General features: G+C 53.0%; 1 protein-coding gene across 2 annotated transcripts in view; it reads right to left on the bottom strand.

Annotated features, from left to right (window-relative positions):
* ATP2C2 (ATPase secretory pathway Ca2+ transporting 2) overlaps positions 1–7,652 on the bottom strand; it is a 63,756-nt gene extending 56,104 nt beyond the window's left edge. For both annotated transcript variants that reach the window (XM_023246034.2, XM_023246035.2), the window contains exon 1: positions 7,429–7,652. In XM_023246034.2, coding sequence (XP_023101802.2) covers positions 7,429–7,527 — 99 coding nt within the window. In that variant the 5' untranslated portion in view covers positions 7,528–7,652. The remainder of the gene's footprint in view (positions 1–7,428) is intronic.
* Between the last annotated feature and the right edge of the window lie 12,411 nt (positions 7,653–20,063).

Genomic DNA, 20,063 nt, shown 5'->3' with positions numbered 1-20,063 from the left:
CGGGGCCAGCCCCACGGGCGCGCCCAGGAGGGCGTGTGTTTCAGGCAATGCCCTGCCGCCGTCATCTTGAAATTCTTGGTCCTTTCCCCCACATTGTCCTTTTGTGCTGGGCCCCGCGCACTGTGTACCCGGTCCTTCCTGCCCCTACCACGGAGCACTTCTCCGGGTGCAGGGCCGTGCACTTGACCCAAGTCAGACTGCAAGACAGTGAGAGACTCTTCAGAAAAAGAACTATCGCTTTGGGGCGCCTGGGTGGCTCAGTCAGTTAAGCGTCCAACTGCGGCTCAGGTCATGATCTCGCGGTTCGTGAGTTCGAGCCCAGCATCGGGCTCTGTGCCGACAGCTCGGAGCCTGGAGCCCACTCCGGATTCCGTGTCTCCCTCTCTCTCTCTGCCCCTCCCCTCCTCACGCTCTGTCTCTCCCTCAAAAATAAATATTTTTTAAAAATTACTATCACTTTTGTAAATTTTTGAAGTCTATTTATTTATTTTGAGAGAGAAAGAGACAGTGTGAGCAGGGAGGGGCAGAGAGAGAGGGGGAGAGAGAGAGAGACTCCCAGGCAGGCTCTGCACTGTCAGTGAGGAGCTGGACAAGGGGCTTGAACTCATGAACTGCAAGATCATGACCTGAGTCAAAATCCAGAGTTGGATGCTCAACCAACCGAGCCACCCAGGCGCCCCCAAAATTACTGTCACCTTTTGAACTGAGCATTGTACAAAGGGTTTTAATAAAAATTATCGCTTTTTGGACCAGGCATGTACAAAGAGTTTTAAACCTTCTCGTTTATTTTCTGATCCTTTTTTAATGACTACATTCCCTGAAGGCGGGCATACTCGTGAGCAAAGAAGTGTGCTGAGTATGTGCATACATTCCCTAATCTCATCTTCTTCACAGAAAGCCAGTGAAACGCACTGACGAGGAACCTTGAAGGCAGAAAGGGATTCCCACACTTTTACCGATTCTTACAACAAATGTCCACACTTTCAGGCAAGGACATTTGAAAATGGAGAGATTAGGGGCGCCTGGGTGGTGCAGTCGGTTAAGCGTCCGACTTCAGCCAGGTCACGATCTCGCGGTCCGTGACTTCGAGCCCCGCGTCGGGCTCTGGGCTGATGGCTCGGAGCCTGGAGCCTGTTTCCGATTCTGTGTCTCCCTCTCTCTCTGCCCCTCCCCCGTTCATGCTCTGTCTCTCTCTGTCCCAAAATAAATAAAAAACGTTGAAAAAAAAATTTTTGAAAGTGGAGAGATTAAGTAAATACGCTTAAACTCATGTTGCCGTAAGTAACGGACCCCGGGCGGGAACTCTGGGCTTCCGGTCCCAGTTCAAGCCCTAACCAAGATCTCCTGGTGGAGAGTGGTCTCCTGGGCCGATGTTCTTTCCCCCTGCCCACAAGGACCCCCAAGCTCAGTCCTGACGGAGAGACAGACAGGAGGATCCTGGGGCCAGGGGGTGAAATGACCAGATAGAATTAACACGGTGGTTTGGTTTTCAGGGTTTGAAAGATAAAGAATGATTCTGTGGAGCATCTGCCTTTGTTCCAGGTGCTTCAAGTCTATCCTGAGCCCTTCTTTCCCATCAAGCACTTGAGTTTCAAGGCGGGCCAAACAAGTGATTAGGTGGGCTCTTTTCCCTCCCTACCAATGGAAGGTCAAGGGGAAAATGGCGGAGCTGGAAGAAACCAGTCCACCCATTTTCTACCCGGTGACGTAGGGCAGGTGGGTGAGGTTAATAGTACAACTTCAAGAGTGTCTATAACCTCAACAGAAGATTACATATTTTCCCACTGTGACCCACAGCCCCTCCCCACCAATACCCTTCAAGATTCTACAAGGAACATAGTGTCATGAGCTGAACTGCGTCCCTCCAAAATTCATATGTTGGAGTTCTAGCCCCCAGTACCTCAGAAGGCGACTGTATTCAGAGGGAGGCCCTTCAAAGAAGTGATTAAATTAAAGTGAAATCGTTCGGATGGGCCTTAATCCAATATGACTGGTATCCTACCAAGAACAGGACATTTGGACCGATACACCCAGAGAGAAGACAGCCACCGACGAGCCTTCTAGCCCCTTCCCCTGAGGAGCTCTGGAGATTTGGGATCTGCCACCCCTAATAACAAGTCTCAAGACCTTGGGATTTGGGGCAGAGTTTCTAGGATGGGATCTGCAGACATATTCCCAAGAGCCCACGGTTTTCTAAGAACTTTCGAACTTTGACGATGTGTTCTAATGATTGCCCTACTTAAAAGAGACCATTGGGGGCCAATCGATGACAAAGCACTGTTATGCCACACTAGGGCCCACGTGTGCATCGGTGACAAGAGTCACATGACACCCCGCAGGGATGAAAGTTTCTCAGTGGCTCAGAGAGGAAAACTGGCAGGAGAACAGAATCGTGACCCAGCAGACGGTATGGACAAGTCAACTCAGAAGTACCGAACCACGGAGTGGTGTCACCACATTGTAAGCAGAGCCTGACCTGAATCCAGTCTGGGGGGCATAGCTACCTGCCAGGGTTGAGAAGCACCAAGTATAGTAGCCAACACAAAGCAACGGATATTCTCGCCCCCCACTGGCCGAGACTCACCTCACCTTCAAGTGCATGGGCCAATTCTACGGTTACCACGGGACAGCCTTGAAAACAGACATTCATAGGCTGCTTGCTGTCCCTTGTGCTTAAGGAAGAGGCTGGCTATCCCAAACTAGCAAAGAGACTCTCGACAGATTTAAATGCCATTTTGCACACATACGTGTAATCGGACATTCTCAGCCTGGGCATTATCAAACCCAAAATTGAAAAGGGGCCTAAATCAAGACTAGAATTCAAGACTAATGAAAACAGTAAGAAAAAGAGAGAACTATTGAGCAGACTACGTCCCAGGCGTGGCTCTGGTTTTTATGTGACTGATCTCGTGTAAGAAGCTACTCCTTTCCACCGTTGTGGTGGACAGTCTCTACCCCCTGCCTCTTGAGATTCACGCCCTTATGGAATCCAACCCCCTTCTCCTGTCCCACCTCAAGCATGGGCTACACCTAGACTCATTCTTTATATATTTTTAATTTTACTTATTTAAGTAATCTCCACCAATGTGGGGCTCGAACTCACAACCCCAAGAATCGTATATTCTACTGACGGAGCCAGCCAGGGGCCCCCAGACTCACTTCTAACGAACAGAACACGGCAGAAGTGTTAAGATGTCACTTCCGGGGTGCCTAGGTGGCTCAGTCTTTTAAGCATCTGACTTCAGCTCAGGTCATGATCTCACGGTTCATGAGTTCAAGCCCCGCGTCTGGCTCCGTGCTGACAGCTTGGAGCCTGGAGCCTGCTTTGGATTCTGTGTCTCCCTCTGCCCCTACCCCTGCTCATGCTCTGTCTCTTTCTCTCTCAAAAATAAATAAATGTTAAAAAAAATTAAAAAAAAAAAAGATGTCACTTCCAAGGTTGGGTTATAAAAAGCCTGTGGCTTCCAGGCTTTCGTGGCTGCTTTTTCAATCTCTCTTGGATCATTCACTCGTGGGCAAGCTACCTGCTGAGCCATGAGGCAGCTCTGTGGACAGACCCATAGAGTAAAAGTCCAAGGCCTATAAACAGCCTCAAGAATGAGTTTGGGGGGCACCTGGGTGGCTCAGTCGGTTGAGCGTCCGACTTCGGCTCAGGTCACGATCTCGCGGTCCGCGAGTTCGAGCCCCGCGTCGGGCTCTGGGCTGATGGCTCAGAGCCTGGAGCCTGCTTCCAATTCTGTGTTTCCCTCTCTCTCTGCCCCTCCCCCGTTCATGCTGTGTCTCTCTCCGTCTCAAAAATAAATAAACGTTAAAAAAAAAAAAAAGAATGAATTTGGAAGGGAATCCTTCCCCTGCCACAACATGAGCCTTCAGATGAGACCACATCCCCAGCCAACAACTGCACAGCAATCTCACGAGAGACCAGAGCCAGGAGCACCCGGCTGAGCCACACCCAGATTTCTGACCCACAGGAACCACTAGATAATCGCTTGTTGTTTTAAGCTACTGCGTTTTGGAGTAATTTGTTAAACAGCAACAGACGACTAATACAATCATTCAACGTCAGCGGTTGTGTTTAAATAAAACATCACCAGTCACATCAAACCTCAGTCGCTTCATTTGTACTTTATGATTTCATTATAAACTCCGTTTGATTTGTTGAGTTACATCATACGCACACAGCTACGTTTACTGCAAGTTTTATACTTTTTTTTTAATGTTTATTTGTTCTTGAGAGAGAGAGAGAGAGAGAGAGAGAGAGAGAGCGCACAAGCGTGAGCAGGGGAGGGGCAGAAAGAGGGACACAGAATCTGAAGCAGGCTCCGGGCTCTGAGCTGTCAGCACAGAGCCCAACATGGGCTCAAACTGGTGAGCTGCGAGATCGTGACCCAAGCCGAAGTCAGATGCTGAATTGACGGAGCCACACAGGCGCCCCTATGCTTATACCTATTTAAGCCGCCTTGTGGCACAAACGACTTAAGGTGACACCGGAAGGCTGTAAGACATTTCTTCAACAAGTCCTCTTGTTCTATTTTGGGAAACCCTAACGTGTATGCGTGTGGGTGCGCGCACGCCTCAGAACTGCCTCCTGCGCACTGTCTTCCCGCAACCCAAGGGTGATATCGTCACAACGCGAGCCTGACCGCGTGTTTTCTCTGCTGCGCTCCTAATGTTTGGCTCATCTGTGAATGAATGAACGACCGTCATGCCCTGACTCAAAACCCTTCAATGGTTCCCTGTCTAGCGATACAGCCCAAACTCTTCATGAGGGCCCAGAGGCTCTTCGTGGTTCACCTCTGCGACCTCACCCTTCTCACACCAACCCCTGCACCTCACCCCCCTCTGCCCAGAGCCCCTGTGAGCTCTGTCCCTCTCCCAGCACGCCACTCTGATCTTGGCCACTCGTAGGAAAGTAAGCAGCCCTCCCCCTCCCGGGTGTTACCCACCCGCCGTTAAGCAGCCCGGTACCTATCTCTGCCCACCAGGAGGGGGCGCCAGGGGAGCTGGGAGTGTGTGCGTCTTCTACTCCACCTGTAACCCTTAGCACCTGGCCCCCCCTGTGAGTTTCGATGTCCTCATCTATCTCATTTTTTTTTAAAGTTTTTTTATTTTCAGAGAGAACGAGAGAGTGCAAGAGGGGCAGAGGGAGAGAGAGAATGCCAAGCAGGCTCCACACTGCCAGCACAGAGCCCGATGCAGGGCTTGAACCCACAAAACCGTGAGATCATGACCTGAGCCGAAACCGACAGTCAGACACTTAACCGATCATCTATCTTATGACTATAGTAATAAAGCTGACCTCAGTGCAGAGAGACCCGAAAGAAGGCACAGCAAGTGCTCAGTGATAATTAGTATCATAGGTGAGGTGACCGGGCAAAGTGGCTGGGAGGCTCGGCGGCCGTCCAGAACGCTGCCTACAAGTGCTCATAAAAGACAGTTACGATCGCGTGGAAATGGTCGCTGTGAGCACACTCTGCCTCTTTTTCAATTTTTCTTGGCCAAAAAAAAAAAAGGGGTTCAAAATCGGGGTGGGGGGTAAGTGTGAGAGCAAAGAAGGTTTCAGACTCTGAGCCGAGCTGGCAGTCAACAGGTATCTCGCCTGCCAGCCTCCACTCTCACCACACCCCCATGTACATTTAGTGTAATCTGGGTTTGCACAGGGCGCCTTGAGAGACCAGACCCTCTGTTTCTCAGCCAGCCTTTGCCGCCGGCGGCCTGGGTCGCCAGCCTCCCCGCCACTCCCCACCTCCAGGTCACCCATCACACGCCACTCGGGGTCCTGCTGAGAACATCCTGGTCCACAACCGGGTGGGTGAGCCCCCCAACATACCTACAGGCAGGTTAAAGACCTGTTGCGCCCTTGGCGGGGGGGGGGGGTGGGGGCGCCCTCGGAAAAGATCTGGAGGAAGGAAGTCCACTTTGATGCAGAGATCAAGTTCCCCCCAGCACCTGTTTGTTACATCATCCTCACACCTGGCCGCGTGGCCACCAGCCACACCTGGACAGCCTATAAAACCTAATCACAACCAACTACACATCAGGAGTGTTTGCAAAACACCCAGCTTGATGCAAAAAAACCAAAGCATGGAAAGAAAGAAAAAATAGAAAAAGGAATCACAGCGTCGGCAAACCCACCTCCAACTCCTTTCACAGGACTCACTGCGCGGCACGTGGGTAGAGAAACGGACCTCGGCAAAATGACCGAACCCTACATCCATCCAATCCACGCTGAGGCCACACGACGCTTCAGAAAGACAGAGATTATGTGAGGACTGCTAGTTACAGGGCTCTGCGGTCTCCCACGCTGGTGCCAGAGCGCTCGAGGAGGTTCCTTTACAACTCGCTACTTTGTAAATGCGCAAACGTTTAAGCAACATACAAGCAAAGCGTTTGGACTTGTGGTCTGTCATTCTTTGGGAGGAAAAACCAATAGCTTCCTCCAGCTTTTTTATCCGATCTCTTCCATGAAGAAGTGAATTTAACTGTGAGGCTCCCCTTCCCCAGTCAGAAGGCCACTGCAATGTTGTATTCTCCTGAGCTCGCCCAGGGCACTGTTTCGGGAATTTTATTCTTAAATGACTGATTATGCTGGAAAGGAAGAAACAAACAAACAAAGTGCAACGACCCCAGTATGCTTTTGCAAGAATCCAGCGCTCTGGGCTCTCCTATCATGCAGGACGCAAAGCTTACACTCTTGCAAAGCTCCGGAGAAAGTTCCTGGGTCACCCACCCACGCTGGCTTCACCAAGTGCACGGGCTTTTTTGGATACTTTTGTCATTTCGGCTGCTAGTAACCCCTCCCTTACCCGCCCCCCACCCCCAGTCTCCCCCCACCCATGCTCCCGGCCTGAAAATCCTGTAGATTTATCCTAGAGGGTCCCCTAGAGGCTGCAAAGTCAACATACACATCTGAGTACATTTCAAAAGCGCGCTGGAGAGGCGGGAAGCATTTTCACCATTATTATTATTATTATTATTATCACTCTTACTGCTAAAACATTTTCGCCAAATGTTTTTGTTTTCTTTACATCGCTTTGGTTTTTTTGTTTTCAATTCAAGTAACTTAAAAATCAACCCATCGATCCATATAGCAGCCTGTGTGCAGAGACCCAGGAATTTAAAATCTCTGCAGTCGGAGAAACCTAGCTGGAGTGCCCAGCTAGGTCGTTTGCCGGCCGGGTGCCTCTTAAGGGACCCGCTGAAGCTCCCTCTGCCTCGCTTTCAAATCCACAAAATGGGCTGTTTTGCGGGGGAGGGGGGTGAAATGGCGCGTGCCCGGCTCGGGGTAGCAACGCGACCTGGCGACCTGGCGTTGCTCTGAAGACGGCTTGTTTCTAGAGCCCGGGGTGGGGAGGGCGAGTGGCGGGGGCGCGGGGGAGGGTGGGGTGCGGCGGGGCGGACGGCCCGCGCCGGGTCGCCCAGACTCACCAAGATTTCCAACTCGCTCCTCTCCAGCGGCTCGTACAGGTGGCCCGCGCCCCGGAAGGCGAGCTTCTGCAGGAACCGAGAGAAGCGTCTCTCGACCATGGTGAACAGGCGGGGTGCCCCTCGCCCAGCCTCCCGGCCGCCGCCGGCCGCCCCTGCCCGCGTCCCTGGGTCCCTGGCGTGGCCGCGGCCGGCTGCGCGCGCCCAAGCCTCCCGGGCCAGGCCCGGGTTACCTGGTAGCCGCCCACCTGCCCGCCGCAGGTGAGGCCCCGCCCCCGGGGCGGAGCTACGCCGCGGGCCGCCCCGGGCGCACCTGGCCCCGCCCCGCCCCGGGAGCCGGCCGCGGGGTTAACCGCGGCGCCGGAGGGCGTGGGCCGTTTCCCAGTCTTGCCAGACCAGGAGAACCACCTGCAGCCGGGGACGGGGTGGAGGGGGGCGAGCAAACGCCGGTTGCGAGTGCGGATTCCCGGACCTCGCCTTACCCTGCGTCACCGGGTCCGGAGCCGGCAGGGCATGTGGGGTGTAGGCGGTTCCCGGTCCGTAATTGAAGGAGAAGCCTGAGATCTCACCTCCGGGGAGGGCGCTGGGAGCGCGTCCCGGGATGGGGAGGAGGGCTCGAGGACCCCAGGGCCCCCTTTGGGTTCTGTGTGGTCGTAGATGATCTTCGAGCCCTTTCTTCTCATCTGCAGAATGGGCTCCTGCGCTCGCTAACCCCGGGACCTCGGGCGGGCGTCTTAGATGTCCAGGGCCTTAGTTGACTGATCTGTAAAACGCCCACCGTGAGAGCCCTTCATAGTGAGATGGAGGGAGGGCTTGGTGGCGGTGCCATCATCATCCCGCGGAAGCTGCTGGAGTCAGATGGCTCCCGGGGCACATGACTGAACGTGCAGGGTAGATGGTGCCCCCCCCCCCACCCCGCCTCCAAGTGGCCCTATTGAAAGTGTAAGGGCTTTGGCTTCACGTGGGACTGGAATCCATAACAAGACCCACCACTTAGTAGGGAGGTAGCTTCGGGGAAGGCTGTGCCTCTCCTCTGTGCCTCAGTTTCCTCGTCTGTAGAGTGGGCTTCTTAAACGTAAGAACTCTAGAGTGCCACACGTGCGTTCTTCCGTTAAATGGTGCCGCCCTTTTTGAGCAAATACATGCCACCTGCCCCACCTGCTCCCCGAAGGGTGTCTACCTCAGCCCCACTCAACCTGAGGGGCAGCTCTGGTGGCCCTTCTTGTTTCTCCCGTCTCTTTTCTCCCGACCGAAATAGAAGAGACCACCAGCGTCGTGCCTGCCTGTCTCCACCAATGTCAACAAAGGCCTAGGAATAATAGAGCAAAATTGTGGCGCGAGTCAGTACAGATTTGAAAGCCCAGGATTGTTCCTTCCAAATGCATGGCCTTGGGCAACTTCAGCTCTCTCCAGTTCAGTTTGCTCATCCACGAAATGGGGACGGCACTACCTCCCTTTGAGTCAGGGTCCCACCAGGAAACGGCTGGCACATTCAAACTGAGTAATTTGGGGAGAGTTTGATACACAGCCTGTTTACAAAGGCGTGAGCAGAAAGTGGAGAGAAACAGAAGCCACCGATGCAGACTTCTGGGCTGAGAATCCAAAGGAGAAGGCAGGAGGGTGGAAGGTGGGTCTGGGGGAGCAAAGAGGAGATCTTGGGAACCAGCCTCACAGTCCTATTGTACAGATCTGGGCTACTGTTTGCATTTGTAGAGTGCCTAACAATACTCTCCAGTCCCTGACATAGTAGGTCCTCAGTAAATGTTATTATTAATATAAAACATACATGGGAACTCAGCTTAATTATTTCTGAGGTTCTTTCTAACTGGCATTCTGAGATTTTGAGACAGTATTGGATCCAGGGAGGAAGAATGTCTTGTTGGCATAGAATCTGATGCTCTCCCAAGAGTGTCGATCAGGCGTGGTTTCTCCAGGCGGGGCAGCCTCCGTGAACAGGGAGTGATGTGTTGGCCAGGTGCCTTTCCCTTAAAGCTCGACCTCTTGGATCCCGTCACAGTGGCCTCTGTTCGGAGATGCCCAGGCTAGAATTTGTGGGTCCAGTTTAAGAACACCCAGAGCCTTCATGAAGGAAACTCTGGGTGGAGGATATTGTGGAACACCCAGACCTACTGGGATGAAAACAAAAAATGGAGTGGACCACAGAGAAAGCAGTTAAAGCCATGGGACTGGAAGCAGCTGAATGGGTACCCTTAGGCTTAAGTTTAATTTCTGTTTGTGTTGTGTTGGGATCAGCCCGCACACACGTCTGCTAATTCTCTCAATTTGTTGGGACTTGGTGCCTGAGTTGCATGCAATCTTTCGTAAATATTTCAGTGGCGCCCGAAAAGTTGGTGTATTCTTTGAAAGGGTATTGGGGAGCTGCACTCTTCTTGGCAAATCAGTCCACTCTCTGTTCATTCTAACTTTCTAGTGACATTGTTCACGTTCTTACTTTTGACTAACTGATCTCACATAGGAAGATAATGAAGAGTTTGAAATTTCCCAGTCTAATTGCTTTCCCATCCATTTGTTGCCTTGTTGTCTGAATTTCTGCTTTTTGTATTACACTTCCCTGTTGATTGGTGCATATAAGTTACCTGTTCGTGATGACTCTTCTAAATGTTTAATGCCTCCTGTATCTCATTAAAACGTATTCCTTAAACTACACTTTGTAGAGTTAATTATTGCCACTGTTTCTTCTGCATGGGTTAGCCTGTGAGATCGAAACTTGGTACCTTATTTTTAGCTGTCTGGTTTCATTTCCCCCCCCAGAATATAAACTCTGTGAAGCAGGGGACTATTATATCTTCATCATTGTGCATCTGTTCAGTGTCTGCCATGGAAAATAATTTTCCTGAAACATGGTAAAGGCCCCCAAATATTTATTCGATGTGTCTCTCTCATCAATAGCAGCTCGTTGAAATTTATTCTTTTTTTTTAATGTTTATTTATTTTGAGAGAGAACGTGAGCGGGGGAGGGGCAGAAAGCAAGGGGGAGAGAGAGAATCCCAAGCAGGCTCCACGCTCAGTGCAGAGCCCCAGGCGGGGCTCAATCTCACGATCTGCGAGATCGTGACCCGAGCCAAAATCAAGAGCCAGGCACTTAACTGACAGCCACCCAGATGTCCCTGATATTTATTCCCAATCTGAGGCTACTTGCGTTAATCTGGGGAAATGGGTCATGTCTACATTGTTGGAGTTGTTACCATTAGACTGGCTTCCATCGTCCTGATTCATGTTTTATTTCTGTGCCTTTTGAGACAAGCAGTCTGCTACGTGCTGTCATCTTTTATGCTGATTTCAGAATAAACTGAAAATTCTATCAGGGGCTATCTGAAAGCATTTCAGACATAGAGACAAATAATTATGCCATCTATTTCGACTGCTTTTTACAATATAATAGGGTTTTTCAGCTTCATATTTCTCTTTCAAATCTTTGCTTTTTTCCCCCATAATCTTAGGGATTTAATCTGATTACCTAAACCTTATTGTTTTGGTCTTTTCGTTGCTGTTGTGAGTTCTTCACTTTCCCCCAGAATCACACCTGCTATTTATATTTGTTTTTGAATGTGCTTTATTACCTCAGTCACTTTGATTGGATTCCGTGATCGTCACTACGGACTTCAAGACTGTTTCCTTCAAGAGTTTTCTTTCTGCCTTCAGCTGGCCAACTTCTGGGTCCCGCTCTGAAGGAATCAGGTCAGGCAAGGCGGTTCACTGGGAAACTTTCTGAGTCTGCAGCTCTGATGGGGATGTTCATGCTTTGGCTGGTATTGAGAGTCAAGGGCGGGACGCAGCCACAAGCATCCTGCCTTTCCTGAAATATCTGCTCTGGGCACCTTGAACGATGAGGTCACGCTCTTCAACTCCCATTCACTATACGAAAGTGGTGACATTTCATTTCCCATAAATTATCTCCCGACAATACGCCCTGTTGGAAAGATGTGATGCAATCCTAAGGCACCTGAAACTTTTTTGGTAATAAGCCTCACTCACAAATGATACGGTTGGTATTTTGAAGGCATCCTTTTCTGAAGGGATAGTGTGTGTGTGTGTGTGTGTGTGTGTGTGCGTGCGCGTGCACATTTAATTTTAAGTTCTTTTGAAATTATGGCTCTTTACATAAACTCTCAATTCTGTTTGTTTTTTAATGGCCATGCACACAGGCAATAAGATCATCTTTTTAGGGGCGCCTGGGTGGCTCAGTCGGTTAAGGGTCCAACTTCGGCTCAGGTCACGATCTCGCGGTCCGTGGGTTCGAGCCCCGCATCAGGCTCTGTGCTGACAGCTCAGAGCCTGGAGCCTGCTTCGGATTCTGTGTCTCCCTCTCTCTGCCCCCTCTCCCACTTGTGCTCTGTCTCTCTCTGTCTCTCAAAAGGAAATAAACATTAAAAAGAAGATAATCATTTTATAGATGAAGAAATTGGAACTTAGGGTGAGAAAGCCACTTTCATTCATTCATTCAGCAAATAGTTTTAAGCACAAACACAGAAGACTCTCTTCTCGAACTTTTGTATCTTCTCTCCTGACAGGTGTGATAGGCTGCGAATAAATCAATGCATAATGCTGTGTGAGGCTGGAACATAGTGGGTCGAGTAATGGCCATCCATAAGCATATGTCACATCCCAACCCCCAGACACTATGTACGTACCTTCTTTGGGAAAACAAATTTGAAGACATCATTAAGTTAATTTAAGGATCTCAAGACTTACTGGGGGTGGGGAGGGTGGGGGCTAAGTCCAGTGATTGGTGTCCTTCCTTGCAAGAGACAGAAGAGGAGAGGGGCGCCTGACTGACTGTCCGTGGAGTGTGCAACTCTTGATCTCGGGGTTGTGAGTTCGAGCCACACGTTGGGTGGAGAAGTTACTTAAAAATAATTTTTTTAAAAATCTTCAAGAAGAGAAACAGAGAAAAGAGAGACAGAAGAGGAGAGAGACAGATGCAGGGGGAGGGCCCCATGAAGACGGGGCAGAGATGGGAGGGGTGCAGCCATGAGCCAAGGAACATGTGGGGCCACCAGAAGCTGGAACAGGTGAGGAAGGGCTCACCCCTTGAGCCCTCGGAGGGAGCACGGCCCTGCCCACACCTGGATTTCAGACTTCTGGCCTCCAGACTGTAAGACGAGAAATTTCTATTGTTTTCAGCACCTCCCCGACCCCCAGGGCGCAGTCATTTGTTGATTTGTTGTAAGCAGAGTGGGGACCCAGAGAGAGAGAGTGAGAGAGAGAGAGAGAGAGAGAGAGAGACTCTTGTTGCCAGAGCAGGCAGGAGAGGTGACTCTTGAGCAGAGACCCCGACAAGGTAAGGGACCAGGTGTTCACTGGGGGGACAATATTCCATGTGGAGGGAAGGCCCCGGGGAGGGGGGAGAGGGGGCGTGTGCTCAGCTGGTGTCACCACAGTGAAAGAAGTCACGTTTGCACCAAAAGCATGCGCACACACACACACAACCCCTCTCCAGGCACTGTTGGGGTCACACCCTCACTGTCACTTCTTCCATAATCGTTGTTTGCCAAATGATGGCAGACATTGGCTGAGCAACTCCTATGGCTGCTGTGAGCGTTTCTGGGCCTCTAGGTGACCGCAGGACGCCAGCTGCTGGGTGAATGTGTCATGGGACTCGCTCAGTCCCCAGGCGGAAATACATACCAGAGATCCCACGGCTCCCACCTGCTACACGCCCAGAGCAGACATCACCGCGCGTGGGGTGACATCTCCCCATTGGACGGGCCAGGCCTGGGAACCCTTCCCCCCTTATCTCTCTCCGTAGCCACAATTGTTTGGACCTGGCACGTGAATAAAGCTATTCGCCAAAAGATTTCCAGAAGAGGAAGGAATGATCTTGGGCAGTGGGTGTTATGGAACCTTCTAGAAGGTGATGGTATGGCTGAGATTTCTATGGGTAAAGTCCATAGTGTACATGAGGGTTCACTCTTGGTGTTGTGTATTCTGTGGGTTAAAACAAATTGTTTTTTAATGTGTATTTATTTTTGAGAGACAGAGAGAGACAGAGCGTGAGCAGGGGAGGGACAGAGGGAGAGGGAGACACAGAATGTGAGGCAGGCTCCAGGCTCCGAGCTGTCAGCACAGAGCCCCACGCGGGGCTCAAACTCACGAACCGCGAGATCATGACCTGAGCCGAACGAAGTCAGACGCCTAACAGACTGAGCCACCAGCTCGTGCTGTGTGTTGTGACAAATGTGTAACGTCACGAATCCACAATCATAGTGTCATACAGATGGTTTCGCTGCCCTGAAAACTCCCCTGGGCCCCACCTGCCCTCCCAACCCCTGGAAACCACTGATCCTTCCACTGTTTCTATAGTTGGGCTTTTTCAGACTATCTTGTAAGTGGAGACGTGACTGTCTTTCGAAAACTATTCTCGTTTGCAAACTTCGCAAGCATCCAGACCCGTCACTCGGAGTCTGAGAGAATTCCAGTCCCAGACCAAAAGGCCCAAGGCCTTCCATGTCTCAGCTCACCCTATGTTTGTACTCCCCAGGGTCACTGGGAGGTGGCCACCCCTGTTTGGCTGGGATGGTCCCAGCCTGGAACAGCAGAGCTGGTGTCCTGGAACAACCCTCAAAACCTGCACGGCTAGTTCCCTGCCCCCCACCCCAGCCACCGTCCTGAGACTCACACCTGCTCTTGCCACTCCCTGGCTACCCCCTTTCCCTTCCCCCGGGCCCCAGGGACAGACTCTTCCCTGGCTGCCTGGAACGCTCCCCAACAGCCCCTCACTCCCAACCCTCCCTCCTCTAACACCTACTCACCCCTCAGGTTTTAACTCACTTGGGGCTCCTCCCCAAGGGTGCCGGGGAAGCAGGGGCATCCCCACCCGCCCTGAGCTTCCCACAAACTCCCGGCACTTTATGATGTTTCTGCGTTTCAGAGAGAAATAAAATAGTTAAAAAAAAACCATAGCGAACTTGATGTTCAACGATCTCGATCTCAACAAAGGTGTATTTTAAAAGGAGACCCTGTATACGTATTTACTGAACAGAAAACGGATGAGATTATATGTGGCTAAACTGGGAAACCTAACTGTCGTTAAATGAACAAATTCTGTTGGCTTCTGATATAATAAAAAGAGTTCAAAGTTCCCGGTTACTCCCTTTGAAAACTCCTCGGGCCCAGGGTTCCCAAGTGAGACTGTCCCTGAAGGGGGGGGAGGGTCAGTTCTCAGGGACGCTGCTGTTGGAAAGGGGCCGGACCTTCTTTCCCCTGGTTTGGTGCAGGCTGGCCTGGGCTCACGCCGCCGGAGAGTGAGAATTTCAGAAGGGGTAGAACTTCTGTTTCCTGGGGCCCCCTCCAGAAACCGTGGGACCTCACCCTGGGCTCTGGGAGCCCTCCCAAGAAAACTAGACTTATACTGGCTTCCGCCAGCAGCCCCCCCACCCCAGCCGGCCTCCCCAGCCCCGCTCCCCACACTCCCCCCCCCACCCCCAGCTCTTTAGAGGGCCTCCTTCTTGCCTTCAGCCCCAGGCTTGAGCCCCTCCCAGAGCACCTCACTAAAGGCCCCCTCGGGCCCCCCTGCCCTGTTCACTTTGGAATAGTTCCTTGAGCACTTTGTGGATTTTTCTGTAGGTAAGTTTTGCTCCAGGGGGGAAAAAAATCTGTTAAAATCCAAATAAAAGCAGGTGATCGCTTCATGAGATACAAGATATCTACACGGTCTGACACGAGGTGCCCAGAAGACATTTATTAGTTACAGAGGGAAAACAGTCCCGTTACCGTGGAGGAACCTGGCAGACCTGACCTTAACCGAGGGACCAGCATTACCAGGACCAGCGATGGGACAGGTGACACCGTCTGATCCCGGATATGATGCAGTGGGGGATGTGTACTTCACTCCTGGGTATTCCTGTTGCGACTCTTGACCCAAAGCCCATCAGAAGGAGGCATCACACCCAGAATGACAGGTATCCTAGGAAACAACGGACTTGTCCTCTCCAAAAATGTCAACGTTGTGAAAGACGAGGAAAGGCCATGGAATATTCCAGATCAAAGGACACTAAAGAGTTATAGCAATCTAATGCACGTGTAATTCTGGATGAGAATGTGGGTCTAGGAAAAAGTCTTTATCCTTTTTTTTTAACGTTTATTTTTGAGAGAGAGAGAGAGAGATGGGGGCGGGGGGGGGGGTGCAGAGAGAGAGGGAGTCAGAGAAGCCCAAGCAGGCTCCAGGCTCTAAGCGCAGAGCTGGACATGGGGCTCGAACTCACAAACCGCGAGATCAGGACCTGAGCCGAAATCAAGAGCGGGACACTCAGCCAACTGAGCCACCTGGGCTCAGTGAAGGGAGGCAGGGGAGGCTGGGGGACAATGGCCATGCCCCCCGGAAGACAGGGGTGCTCCCAGGGGGGTGGGTGACATGCTGTGGCAACACCTGCCATGGTCAGCTTTCTCCACCCGCCAGCCCGGACCCAGAGGCTCCGGACAACCCGCTCGGGAGGAGAAGGGGCAGGTACCTTGAACCCGGCGGACTGGCGGGAGAGCTGGCTCATTCGTTGGACAAATATTTATTGAGAGCGAGCACAGAGGAGAGAGACTGTCCGCTGAAGGGGAGTAACAACACTGGCGAACAGAACTGTTGACTTGGTCCAGGGTCCGGGCTCACTCGGGTGTTTGCCCTCGGGTGACCCTCAAAACACACACCTTCCTTGTCAGCCGCCGGCACCCCCGTTCCACGGACGAGGGAACCGGAGCCGCTGGTGTGGACCCCCCACCCAGATCCCTGGGGACCCGTTTTCCCCATTGGGTGACCTCCCCTTCTACCGATCAGCGCCCGCAGAGCTTTGTGGGCTGGAAGGCACAGCGTGTCTGGGTGATTTGATCACGGCCACACCACCAAGAGAAGAGGGAAAGACAGAATTCGTGTCCCGGGAGTTTGGGGTCAGAACCCGCGCGCATCCCCATCGTGCTGCACAGCAACGCCTTCCTTCCTTCCTTCATTCGTTCATTCACCGGCTCGCGGGTCTGCTCTGGCCAGCCCGTGCTGCCAGGCATCGAGCCGACGAGGGCACGCAGGAGGCCCAGGCCCCGCCCCAGAAGCTCTCCGCCCCTTTCGGAAGGCAGACGCAACCTCACCCATTTGATCGTTCACTGATTCAATAATCCTACACTGAGGACCTACCGTGTGCCTGCGACGCGCCATAGACGGGGAGGGAGATGTGGGTTCCACAGAGTCCTTGTCCTCCCAGAGCCCTGGGCCTGGTGGAGGAGGAGCAGACCACATGGCGTGTGTCATGACGTCCCTGCGGGCAGGACCCGGTGGGGGCCCACAAAGGGGCACGGGACGGTCTACCCGGGAGGGCAGGCAGGACCCCTGAGGAGGTGGGGCGGAGGAGCCTGGCTGGGGAGAAGGGGAGGAGACAGCTAGTCCCGGAGACGGGTGTTTGCACAACGTCTGCGGCTCCTGGCCGACATGTGATCAGAACAGTCGCGCTCTTGGCCTGGCGCAGGAGGAAACGCCCGCGGAGGTGGCCCCCTGCCGCCCGCAGCCGGGGCCTGGCATCACCCCCGCCCGTGGGAAGCCCGAAACCCGGCCCCGAGTGCACCCTGGATGGGACCCAGCCGGCTGCCAGGCAGGCTCAGGCAGGTGAGGCAGAGGTTAGCGGGCCAAGCCACACCACTGTGGATTTGCAGGTGCTCCTGGCCGAGGACAGGCTCCCTTTTCAGGACCCCCCCCCCCCCGGTCAAAGTCACCAGGGGCTAGAAGCGGGGCTGCTGTGGGAGCTGCCGTTGCTCGCAGGGTCCCACCCCTGGGACCTGCCTGCGGGAGGGGGGGCTCTGCTACTCACACGCTGGCCCCAGGGGAGAGCAGCTCACGGGAGCCCGAGCGTCACGCTCTCTCCCGCGGGTCTCTGGGCCAAGCCGGGCAGTGGAGAGGAAGTGAGGAGGGTGGGAAGGACTTGGGGAGACAGAGGATTGCCACAGACACTTGGGGAACCAGTCACATGGGCTTGGGTCTCACGCTCCCACCGCTTTCCGGAACCCTCCACCACGTGCCCCACTTCCCGAGCCTCGTGTCTCACCAGCCAGACCAGAAGAAGGCGGACCCTACAGGGGCTGTTAAGGACTGATTGAAATGACGGGGAACAAGGCAGCTGACGGTACCTTCTTCAATGCCTGCCCGTGACTTTTTTTTTAATTTTTTAACGTTTTATTTATTTTTGAGACAGAGAGAGACAGAGCATGAACAGAGGAGGGTCAGCGAGAGGGAGACACAGAATCCGAAGCAGGCTCCAGGCTCTGAGCTGTCAGCACAGAGCCCGACGCGGGGCTCGAACTCACAGACCGTGAGATCATGACCTGAGCCAAAGTCGGCCGCCCAACCGACTGAGCCACCCAGGCGCCCCACCTGCCCGTGACTTTGAAACACGTGTGCAACCACACGGGTCCACCCGTGATGTTACCATGTCCCCCGAGGTACTGTGTTCCTCTCCTTTCTTTGTTGAAGTTTTAAATACGTTTGTTTTCGTTACAGAACACAATTCTATTTATTCTTTGGAGCTCAGCGAGCATCAGGGGATAGGATAACTTAAAAAAACATCTGGGGGCGCCTGGGTGGCTCAGTCGGTTGGGCGTCCAACCCTTGATTTCGGCTCAGGTCATGACCTCATTGCGTGAGTTCGAGCCCCGAGTCAGGCTCTGTGCTGACAGCACGGAGCCTGCTTGGGATTCTCTCTCTCTCCCTCCCTCTCTCTCTCTCTCTCTGCCCCTCCCCTGCTTGCTTGCTCGATCCGTCTCAAAATAAACAAATAAACATTTAAAACAAAAAGCTGAGGAGCTGTTCACTTCTCTCTCCGCAACGAACTGTAAAAAAAAGATACTTCTTAAAAGTAAACCCCACCCCCGACGTGGGGCTCAAGTTCACAACTCCAACACCAAGAGTCGAACGCTTCACGGACAGAGCCAGCCAGGCGCCCGCCCCTTCGTATCAAACTTTTGGCCCGAGCTGCCCGGGGGCTCGGGCTCTGTTTTGCCTTCAGGTAGAGCTGAGCGTTACTTGGGTGTCTCAGAAACGACCCAGCTGCCAGCAGTAGAAACCGACTCTGGTTATTTTAAGCAAAAAAGGGAATTTAGTGGAAGGGTATCAGCTTTGCCAGGAGTCTGCGAGGGGAGGAAGAAAGATCGGTCCCTCTCACCTTCTCTAACGGGAGGTGGGCCATCGGCTGTGTGTGCCCATGGGTCTGTCCACCAAATAGGTATCGAGGGCCTCCATGCGTCAGGGCTCGTGGGAAGCCGGGGCCAGGCAGTGCCAGTGGCAGAACCGGGCACGTAAACAGGGCACAGATATCGTCAACATCTGTGTGTTTTCGATTAACATCTCCTCCCACCTAGTTACGCCTTCTCTTTGTGTCTGGCTGGGGGTTTCCCCAGCAGCAAACCCTGAGACAAAGATTTGAGTGCCAGTCACCTGGGAGGGGACCCCAGGACACACTGGCAGAGGGAGCGGGGAAACGATGCAGGGGACAGAAGGAAACAAGAAAGGGGGCCTCGTGGGGCCCGTCGCCATGCTGGGCACGCGGAGCCTGGTCTTGCCAGGAAATGGGGAGACAGCACAGGACAGCACAGAGAGTGGCAGCTGGGGGGCAAGGCCACTGAGGCTTGTAGGTACACGGGCACACCGCTCTCACACCCCCGGTCCCTTGGTTGACAGGCCTGCCCTGCCCCCGCTCCTTTGCGTAATGTAAGTCATGAGCCCCGCAGACCTCTTTCCTTTTCTCTCTGGGCCACTTCCCGCGTCGCCGGCCAAAGAAACCTCAGCAAGACCGGGAGAAAGTGCCCATCTCGTGCGGCTGCGAAGGAGGTCTGATTCTACACTACAAAACCATCCTCGCAACTGTTACTATGTTTACCTCGTTAGATGTAAAATAAAACGCTCTTAAAGAACCACACCAAACAAAGGTGCGGCTTCATGACTTATCAGGTGACCCCCTTGAAGCCACCAGCCAGCTGGGACAGAGAGGGGGGAGGGGGCCACCCTCCCCGGGAGCCCTGCCACGTGCCCTCCTCAGACGACGACCGCCTCCCGCCGCACGGATGGGCCCATTCTCCTGACTTTGATGTTCGCAGGCTCTTCGCTTCCTTACATGGCGCTCTACTTTGCTCTTGTGCATTTTGCTAACTTGGTGTGTGCTTTGAATTTCCTTAACCGACAGGTCTCCTCTCTACATTCATTGCCCGTTGCTATGGTAGGAGATAATCTCAAACTCACCGGCCTAAAATGGCCCAATCTGATTCCTGACGGTTCTGGACGTCAGATGTCTGCAATAGTCACACTGGACTGAGATCAAGGCTCTGGCAGGGCAGTGACCCTCCCAGAAGCTTGGGGAGGGGGGGGGACTGTGCATTCCCTTACCTCTTCCAGCTTCTGGAAGCCACTGCATCTCTCTGCTCGGGAGGCCTTCGTCCATCTTCAAAACCAGAAATGTTTGGTCGCGTCTTGCTCGTGCTGAGTCACCTTTCTTTGGACCCTCCTGCTCCATTTTATGAGGACCTTTTGGTTACACTTGGTGCACCTCCTCATCTCAAGATCCTTAACCCAGTCACATCTGCAGAGTCCCTTTTGACACGTGAGGTCACGTGTTCTCAGGCTCTGGGGATTAGGACATGGATATTGTTAGGGGCCA

Source organism: Felis catus, chromosome E2 (assembly GCF_018350175.1).
Source record: "Felis catus isolate Fca126 chromosome E2, F.catus_Fca126_mat1.0, whole genome shotgun sequence".
NCBI classification, from domain to species: Eukaryota; Metazoa; Chordata; class Mammalia; order Carnivora; family Felidae; genus Felis; species Felis catus.
This window is presented reverse-complemented; position numbering and strand designations above follow the sequence as displayed.